General features: G+C 41.9%; 1 protein-coding gene across 1 annotated transcript in view; it reads right to left on the bottom strand.

The window, feature by feature from the left end:
- Positions 1 to 6,185: 6,185 nt before the first annotated feature.
- Positions 6,186 to 10,150, bottom strand: part of LOC107099001 (neuronal acetylcholine receptor subunit alpha-10-like) — a 13,236-nt gene continuing 9,271 nt past the window's right edge. Inside the window, exons 3-7 of the mRNA XM_015396926.1 lie at positions 8,621 to 8,766; positions 8,398 to 8,552; positions 8,077 to 8,323; positions 7,722 to 8,007; positions 6,186 to 7,358 (exon numbers count right to left, since the gene is read on the bottom strand). Of these exons, the coding sequence (XP_015252412.1) occupies positions 6,661 to 7,358; positions 7,722 to 8,007; positions 8,077 to 8,323; positions 8,398 to 8,552; positions 8,621 to 8,766 (1,532 nt within the window). The 3' untranslated portion in view covers positions 6,186 to 6,660. The remainder of the gene's footprint in view (positions 7,359 to 7,721; positions 8,008 to 8,076; positions 8,324 to 8,397; positions 8,553 to 8,620; positions 8,767 to 10,150) is intronic.

Raw genomic sequence — 10,150 nt, 5'->3', positions numbered from 1 at the left:
TTTTTTTTTTTTTTTTTTTTTTTTTTTTTATTTTTTTTTTTTTTTTTTTTTTACCTTCAACTTTGAGTTGCTCATAGCAGATGCTCCTTCATACTGAGCCTGCGTGGTTCTGGTTCGGATTCTGCTGGCGGTTTAATTTCCTTGGGTTAGACTCAGGAAACAACCTTATAGTTTCTCTGTATAAGCAGACCAGGTTCTGTTAGGACTATATTGCAGCTGCACAGATCTGAGCCATTTGTTCCCACTTAGTAATCCTGTATCAGAATCAGAATTACTTTATTAATCCCTTAATTCTGTACTGTTGTGACCTAACGCTGTTCAAATAAACAGAACCCAGAACTGATGGGACCCCACAGACCCAATTAATCAAAGTGCTAAGAATATGTTTTCCTTTGTTATCTAGAGGACTCTGGCTCCATCTGCTGGCTGATAACCAGTACTGCAGCATGGAGGTTGGATTGAACAAAGATAACGAGATAAAGAATAGAATTTAAAATCTACCTTCTCACATACAAAGCCTTAAAAGCTCCATCTTATATCAGAGATCTGATTGTTCCTTATGTTCCTAACAGAGCACTTTGCTCCCAATCTGCAGGTTTACTAGTGGTTCCTAGAATTTCTAAAAGTAGAATGGGAGGCAGTTCATTTAGTTATCAGGCTCCTCTCCTGTGGAACCAACTACCAGTTTTAGTCCGTGAGGCAGACACCCTGTCTACTTTTAAGGGTAGGCTTAAAACTTTCCTTTTTGATAAAGCTCATAGTTCGAGTGGCTCAGGTTATCCTGAGCTATCTCTATAGTTATGCTGCTATAGGTCTAGACTTCTGGAGGACATAGGGACCCCCATTTCATCAATCTGCTTCATTCTATCTTTATTCTCCGACCCTGATTAATCTGTAAGTTCTTGTTTATAAATGTTAGATATCAGCCTATTTTTCAGTGTAGTCCTTTTTCTCTGACTGTGACTGGTTGGATGTGCTCTCTTTATCCTCTGACATGGAAGTTGGCTCGGAGCTCGTCTGCCTAGTCTGTTGATTAACATAAACTGAATACAAAATACAAGCTTATTGACAAAGAGATATTTTCAGATATTATGAGACTCCAATCATGAGCAGCTCTTCAGAACAGTTTCTGCAGGTCACGGTCCAGCAGTTAAAGATCTGACATTATCGGGTCAGCAGTATAACACATTCTGTAGCTTCATACTCAACATGAAGCAGACCAGACCAAAGTCATGCTCCACAAACACAAATGCAGGCAAGCATTTGGTCACAGCAAGCTGAGTATGCATTATTGTTCAGCTGCAGGCTCCAGTAACAGTTGTAGGGGTTCAGGGAGACCTTCTGCCTACTGATCATGGTCAACACAGAGGTTCCAATCTGAACCATCCAGTTGTACTGTAGCTAGGTTAGGTCTCCTAAACCTAAGGGAAGAACTGCTGTTCTGTTCCTAGAGAATCAGAATTAGGCCAAGATGGTGAGCAGCAGGGTGACTTGTCTCTGTGGTGCTTCCTGGGTTTTCCTTTTTCTTTTAGAGGCTTTTAGATTATTTTTATCTGAACCTTAACCCTTTGATAACATGCAGAGGAGGTCATCAGAGATTTAATTCAGGTGTGCTGAAGCATCTTTAAGTTGCAGACGTCCAGGACTGGAATTAAAGAGCCCTGAGCACTAGACTAATTCAGAAGGACATCTGGAAGGGGGCCGAGGTTCATGGAACTCAGCGGAACATACAATATGATCCATTTGATGCTTTATTGTCTCACAGAGGTTTCAATTTTTCAAACAAATCTAAATACCAGAAAAAACAACCATAGCAAAAACCTGGGGCGATTATAGGACCAGAGGCTTAGTGGTGCTGAGCGCCCAGAAAGCTGTCTGGCCAGAAAACATTAATTTCAGTGTTTTCTACTCATATTTTTTAAAACTTGTTCAATGCGTTTTGGTAATGACTGACTCCATCATTCACTAATGCATCGTATCTGAGACGTTGGCCAAAAACCTAACAAGCAAAGCAAAAAGCAGCATTTTTTAGAAGAATATTCCAACCGATTAAAGCTTGTAAATTTCATGGAAACCTTTGAATCAGTTTTCATGAAATGTTTTTTCTCTTTTGTCTGCAAGAATTACTTCCATGATATATGTAAAATAATCTACTCAATGAAATGTTTTTCCTTTGCCAGTTTAACAACTGCTGTTTGGCCTGCTGCCATTCTGTCTGTTTTCTTACCTGGTTTTCCCTGACTTTTCACTGTGAACACACCTTGCTCCTCTGCTCCCCCTTTACTCCTCTTCCTCTTTAGACTGGCAATCATAAGATGGATTATAAATTCAAATAACTAGAAACAGAAAGAAATGCTAACGGTTTACTATTGATTCAGTAAATATAAGTAATGATATTGAGTTGTGGTTTTAAAGATAATCAAACAAACCAGTCTCAGACGCATTAGAGCACCTCGCTGGTGAACACACCATCAACAAGTGTAATCTGACTGAATATTTCGAAAACAGCAGTTTTTCCTCAAAGCGTTAGTCAACATTTTAGTTAAGGAGCTCCATCAGGCCTGTTTATTTGTTATTATGTTTGTTTATTATTATTTTTGATGAACCAGAACATAATTGAAGGGGTTAAATAACTAAATACTGTATAGTTTTAAAAATGTCCCTTTTTTTATTGTAAAAAGCACACAGGGTATTAAAACAACAACTCAAAGTTTAGAGGTGCTTTGATTCAAATTAGGGTTGCTTCCGCACCCCCAAAAATAGGCTAAAAACCACAAGAGTTTGGATCCTAGATGTTTGAATGATGGTTTTACATTACTTAGTAAATATGAAGAGTACGGTCAGCCAAAGTCACAGGAAGCTGTCGCCCATAGGTCAGGTAACCTGCTGGATTTTACTCAGTGGGAGCACAGCTTGAGGTTTCCGACTCCATCCAGCTTTCTGTTGCATTTGTTTGCTGCTCAGAAAAAATTAAACAATCAGACACAAAGGTCCTGCAAGGATTTGGTCATAAAGATCTTCTTGTAGAAGCTCAGACTCTGGTGTGTTTGGTTTGCAAGCATACAACATGTTCTTCATGTCTCATCCACCAGGGGAAGCTGCAGCAGCTTAAGTTAACTATGAAGGTTAGTTTTTTCAAAACTATTTATGAATTGTAAGCATGAATTTGAAGTTGTAGATAGAGAGTTACATTCTAAGTTTTGTACGTGTAAATAAAGGATACTACCCACAAGTCAAAGATCATTTTTACCGGTGTGACATTTGTGTCAAAAGTGAAAATGAAGGCGTAACTTGTAAAATTGAATTTGTAAGTCACAGCAGCAGATTTGTGCATTGATTTGCATTCATGTTAAGGAAAAAATATCTTCTTTTTTTTTAAGATTTTAACACACGTGTTTGATTTTATTTCGCACCATTTGTTTTAGATCAACTAGCAAAACTGAACGGAAGACATTTTTTGATGTGCATCGCACAGAACACAATTTGAGTACTCGTACACAAGCATTTGAAGAGGTGTAACTTTTTTTGTAACTGGGACAGATTTAAAAAAGTCTACAATTACAAAACACCAAAGTTGTAATGCACAAATAGTTTTTCAACAATAGTTCTGGAACATTTGGAGCAAAACTGAGAATGTAAGAGGTTTTGATGTGCAACTTGTAGGAAAGAATTGTGTACTTGTACTTAAAATTTGATCAGGTGTAAAAAAAAAAAATGTGCACCTGTGAATTTCTTTTTTTATTCTACATGTATAAAACTTAGAATGTAACTCTCTCTACAACTACAAATTCACACTTACTATGCACAAATAGTTTTGAAACAAATAACCTTCATAGCTAACCTTCTTCTCCAGGCCTGAGCTTCAGGAGTTCAGTTCAGTTCTACTTCAGGTCCATTCCTGCTGTGCTGCTGCAGACATCCAGGAACAGGATTCCTGTTCTGGACCCTTTGTGTCGGACTCAGTGTTCATGCGTTTGGGTCTCAGAGGAAAACTCAACAACAAAGAATAATTATAAAGATCCTTTATTATAGTAAATCAAACATCACAGGTCCTTTATATTCACTGACTCATGCGGCAGGCGGTGGTTTATGAAGTGGAAAAAAACATGAGTTGAAGAATCAGAACCAACACTGGATCCTCAGTTTTTAGGAATTAAGGAGTTTCCCTTCGGAAAACAGAAATAAAAAATCTTTAAACTGATGATTTGTTTTAGTTTCAGTAAAATGAGTCATGTCTGGTTTGAAGGGATGAGAGGAACCATCCTATGGTCTCAAACTGATGGCTGGATAAGAGAAAACCACAAACACATCAGGAAGTTCTAAATGTTTTCACAGCCCAGACTCATTCAGAGCCTCAGCGCCTCTGCAGCTGCAGTTTATCTAATTAGGACAGTTCTTCTGTCAGGATAAACTGTTCTCATCTTCATTATGTACATAACAGAGATTCGGGAATAAAATGGGAGCACAGACAGAGTGGATAATGCTTAACAACGAGCTCTCTCTGCCTTTAAGGCTGATTTATACTCAGAAACCAGGTGGTCTGCGTGTGTGTAGCAGTAATGCAAATGTGCCTCCGCCCCTCCCGCAGACACTCTGGTGCACCTCTCCAAAATCGTAGGTGACCGCAGACAGTAGACCTCTGATTGGTCAAATCTACATCCGCTCTACTCTATGCGTATTTCCTGTTTGGTACCTTACTGGCTTTTTTTTTTTTTTTTATGACCTACACCTTGGAAAACGACGTGAAGTTGGACCCTCTAGGGGAGGGAGGTGCGCAAGAATGCTGGGACCCTTTTTCCACCTGGATCCCTGCTCTTTTTCACCCTCATGTCCCTCCATTGTTGCACAAACTGGTCCCCACTTCCTTGCCGTCTCTGCCGTATCTAGACCCACAGATAGTTCCTGATTGTCCCTCTTAATAACACAGCACAGACCACGCTTCAATATTGGGCATAAATCAAAAATACCTGTGACAAGCTGTCTGCGACACGCTGCTGCGGGAGGATAACCAGCCCTTTATCTGGAACACGGTGCATTATTATGGAATGGCTGGGGCCAGTAATGGCTCATTTTACAAACACGTGTTTGATGTAATGATGTGGCAACCCGTGAGTATAAAAAGCAGAGCAACCTCTGTGGTCTGAGTAAGATTGCAGTTATGTGAAATCTGTTGTCATGTCTCATGGATATTTAATATGTATATATTATGAAGTGTTCTTTGAAGTGTTTGCTCAGAGTGATGTCTTTGCAGGAAAGAATCAGGGAAGAGAAAGCTTAACTCTTTATATGGCACTAAGTGAAATACTTGGAGAATCTAAATTTCAGGTCGAGTGTTATTGGAGGACAGGATAAGACCTTATTACTTTTGTAACTATAAAAAAATATGTATACTTTGATGGTAAAAATGAAGTTCAATGTTATAACAAGAAATGGCAATTTGCCCTGATATATTAGGAAAAATAACAAAAGTATAGTATAAGAAATTAATGAAAAGCATTCACTGAGTGAAAGACTTTTTTTTTAATTTGCTACAACATAGCCTTAGAGCAGGGGGATTTCCAGGCCAAGGACCCCCAAACTGATGGCGAGATGGAGCGGGGACCCCCTAATTTTATATATATTGTATAAAACTGTGTTATATCAAACTGGTCCTATAGTCACTCTATTACAGATGGTGTAATGTTCTGATTCCGATTCCGGGTTGATAGAACAGGTGTTGTGAATGAAACGGTGCCCAGCTTGAAAGAGCTCCTGTGTGTCACTGAATGTGTGCATTGATGACTGAAAGACATCTTCTGTGTCATTTATCAGTTTACTACATTGTGTTTACGTTCATGTTAATGTGGATTTAAAGACATTTCAATTAGTGGAAAAAATTGCAGTCCAATCTACCAGAATTTTAGCGACCCCCATGCAGTACCTCCATGGACCCCCTAGGAGTCGCAGACCCCCTGTTGAAGACCTCCGCCTTAGAGCATTATTGCCAATAAAGCCACTTAAATATCTCACCTTTTTAACTTAGTTTATTGTTTTTAAGGTTTCAATTGGCTTTTTATTTTTTTTTCTTAATTTGTTAACTTTTTTCACTTAATTTATAGTAGGTAATATATAATTCATGAGGTCATCTAATTGTTAAAACGCTGAAATAACATGTTTAACAGCCAGGTAGCATTATCTTTACTGGATGATGGGATATAAATATCTTTCTAGACTTCACTGACGGATAGGGACTCCATTTGTAAAGGGTATGCAAGTGATTAAAACGGTAACTTGCCCTAAAGAGGGTTAAAGATGTAAACACAGAGCTTTACTTTACAGACCTAAAATAATCTGGTTTGTTGTTTCTGAAGATGATTTCATGATTTCAAATTTCATTTGTCAAGTTTCACTTATTCTGATTATTTTTTACCATTCATAAAGACCTATTTCTTCTCCAGACAAGATGGAGAGCCAGACAGAACCGGCCTTATTGGACCCTGGTGTCCAAACCTCTCATGGGATCAGTTTGCTTCCTGGATATTTATTCGAGCCTTGCCTTCAGGAACCTGACCAAAAATGTCTGCTTAAAATGTTGATGATGATGTAGCTTCATCATCAGTTTAGTGAAGCTGTGAAGAACAAACACAAACGTGAGCAACGTGAGCGTCCAGATGTTCTCAATCACAGGGCCTTTCCCAGGATAACGATGCTCATGAGGAAGAACATGATGAAGAAGAGCCACATGAAGAAGCGATCCATCACCTTGGCGACCTTCCTCCACTCTGAGATGCGGACCTGCGCCGTCCGCTGGTCTTGGTACGACATGGCGATGTACTCCACGCTCTTCAGCAGACGCTGGTGTTGGCACACACATTTGGTTCTCACCCAGATCTCCCTTCGGTTCTCCTCAACTGCACCTCCAACACCTTTCTTCTCCTCAACGTACGCTCCTCTTCTTCCCTCATGGTCAATGTGGGAGTGCTGCTCTTCCTCCTCTCTCCTCCCAGTGGCCTCCTTCTCCTCAGAGTGGTCGACGGTGACGAACAGATCTTCCTTCCAGACAGTCTGCTTGGTCTCACCCTCCTCCACCCTTCCTCCCCATGCTTGGCCATTAACATCCCAATTTGCTCCTCTTCCGCCGCCTGAGTCCTGCTCGTCTGACTCCTCCTGAGATAATGGTTGTTTCCTGGATGAACTTCCAAGGCAGCTCTCTCCGACCTCATTGACACAGCAGATTTTAGCGAGGAACTTCAGGATTAGACACTCTGCCCATTTTGGAACCGGGCGGGCCTCAGGGCCGCAGTGGTGGATGTTCATGATGAAGATGGTGAGCGCTGTGGATGCAGTGACCATCGTCATGGTGGCGATGTAGTACTTCCCTGTTGAAAGACAAACAGATCAGTGCTCTGCACTCTCATCGTGTCCCACTTAGTTGAGTTGGAAATCATCTGGACTGAACCTCTGGGTCACCTAGCAGCTAATATCAGTGATTGTGAAGGTCTGTGGGGTACCCCAAGGCCCTGCACCGGGACGTTTCCTGTTCTCCTGTGTTTCTTCTTCCAGGGGTGGTTAGGTAATAAAAACTATTTTTACCCTATTTATGCTGATGACATTCCGCATAAATGTCATTATTTTATGCCTGCAGAGTTTTAAAAGGTGTCCAACAAACAAGGACGAAAGTGGGATGATCTAAGGCAACCCAATAATAAATGGTTTATCTGAAAGAGAGAGGAGGTTCTGACCGATGAGTGGGACGCTCTCAGACGGTGGCATGCTCTCAGCCACCAGCAGCTGGAACACGGTGAGCGCCAGCAGCACCGTCACACCCAGAGAAACCTTCTCTCCAGAGTCCGCCGGCAGGTAGAAGCCCAGTGGAGCCAGGAAGGAGATCATCATGCAGGGGATGAGGAGGTTGAAGATGTAGAAGGAGGCACGTCTCTTCAAGTGGAGCGTGAAGGTGATGTCTGGGTACGGGTCTGAGCAGCAGCCGTACAGGATGACATTCTTCTTGGCTGGCATTCCCAGAACCTGCTCAGAAAGAAGTTTGGATCAGGAAAACCCAACCACAGAAGACAAGCTGCTGAGGTCACCTCTTACCTCCCACTCTACGTTTGGGACAAAATCAGCCAGATCAGCACTGTCCAAGGCATTGGAGAGGTCCATCTGGTTCCCATTATGAGTCCAGGAGCCGAAGGTCAGGTGGCACTGTTGCACATCGAAGGGAAAGAAGGCCACATCTACCGAGCAAGAACTCTTGGTGATGGCCGGTTGGTCCCATGTCACCTGTCCATCATTACGGAGGACGACGTTGGTCTCCATGGAGCTGGAGAACTCATCGTCTGCGCTGCAAAACAGAAAGAGAAAACATTTTTTAATCTGCAGAAGAAGTGAGCACCTCTGACAGGAAGCTTTGTGTACCTGTTATAGAGGACGATGTCAGGCCTCCAGACATAGCTGCTAGGTATCCGGATGGCGTCCAGGCCATCGTAGTCCTCCTTCCTCCAGATCAGGAAGGCGTCCATCCACACCTGGCGGACCCACAGGTAGGTGCTGAGGATCTGGTTCCTTTCATCCTGATGAGACCAAACAGATGAGGACCTGAGAGTCCACAGCGTGATCAGACATCTGCAGGTCTGGTTACCATGTCGATGATCTGGGACAGGGTGATCTGCAGGGTTACGTTGATGATGTGGTCCGTGTCCTCCACCGGCCGCAGAGCATTGGTGTAGTTGGAGAAAAGGTCATTCAGAAGTTTCTGGGCAAAGCGGCCATGAGCACAAAAGCAACCTGAGAAGAAAAGAGCAGATGTGGATCAATCTGGTTTTTATCCACCTAAAACAAGCCTTAGGTCTCTGTCGCTGCTCTGCAGTAGTGAAAATTAGGCTTTTGATCTGTCTTCAGAGTTCAGTGTTAAGCTTCTGATATTGTATGACTAAAACTAGAACTAGCCATAAGAGAGACATAAGATTTTCCCCTCAGTAGATCAGGTTTTTCCCAAAACTTCTCAAGCCTTCAAAGCTTGTAGAGGAACAAACATTGGGAGGAGAAAGGAGGCATTTAGTGAGAAGCTGGATGAAACAGAGAGTAGAGATGTATAATCCAGGTCTAGAAAGTAAAATGCCTGTACAGAGATTTGTTACAACCGTTATCTGGCTCTGCAGAGAGAGCTGATTGGCTGATTCACCCCCTGAACAATTAGAGGCTATAAGAATCATCTAATTGTTAATATGAGATTAGATCATCCCTATCATCATCATCATCATCATCATCATCATCATCATTGTTGTGGGAGATTGGATGTAAAAGTTTAAGGAACATTTTTCTAAATAAAGTCCAATAATCTCCACAAAGGAAGCTGGAAATGAGCAGAATCTGTATCTGCTGGTTGTTCCCGTTGGGTTCCTGCCATCTCCTCCCTGGTTCTGGTGGAGCTGAGAGCTTCTGGTTCTGAAAGTAGAGAGCAGAGAACTCCCTGTCCCACTGCGATTGATCTTTGGACCAATCTGACTTCAGCTCCTCTGTTTTCCTCCACCAGCTGCTCCACCTGACAGCTCTTTATTCCAGCAGCCAATCAGAGGAGTCCACAACATTTTACAAACGGAACAGAAACACCTCAAACACGGAGGAAAGAGAACCAGAACCGGATCAGAACCTTGATGAGGAAACAGAACTATAACTGCATCAGAACCACAGTGAAGAAACAAAAACATTGCTGGATTAGAACCACAATGAAGAAACAGAACCATAACGGGATCAGAGCCCTTACTGGACCGGAACCATGGATAAGAAACAGAAAGATTACTGGATCAGAACCATACCCTGATCAGAACCACAATGAGGAAACAGAACCATAACTGGATCAGAACAGTAACTGGATCAGAACCATGATGAGGAAACAGAACCATTACTGGATCAGAACCATGATGAGAAAACAGAACCATTACTGGATTCGAACCATGATGAGAAAACAAAACCATTACTGGATCAGAACCATGAGGAGGAATCAGAACCATTACTGGATCAGAACCATAGTCTGAGCAGGACCACATTGAAGAAACAGAAATGTTACTGGATTAGAACCACAGTGAGAAAACGGAACAATGACCGCATCAGAACTGTGATGAGGAAACTAAAGCAAAACCAAGTCAGAACCAAAATGAAGAACAGAACC

Source organism: Cyprinodon variegatus, unplaced genomic scaffold (assembly GCF_000732505.1).
Source record: "Cyprinodon variegatus isolate N-32 unplaced genomic scaffold, C_variegatus-1.0 Scaffold830, whole genome shotgun sequence".
NCBI lineage: Eukaryota > Metazoa > Chordata > Actinopteri > Cyprinodontiformes > Cyprinodontidae > Cyprinodon > Cyprinodon variegatus.
The sequence above is the reverse complement of the archived record's forward strand: the minus strand, read 5'-3'. Positions and strand labels throughout refer to the sequence as shown.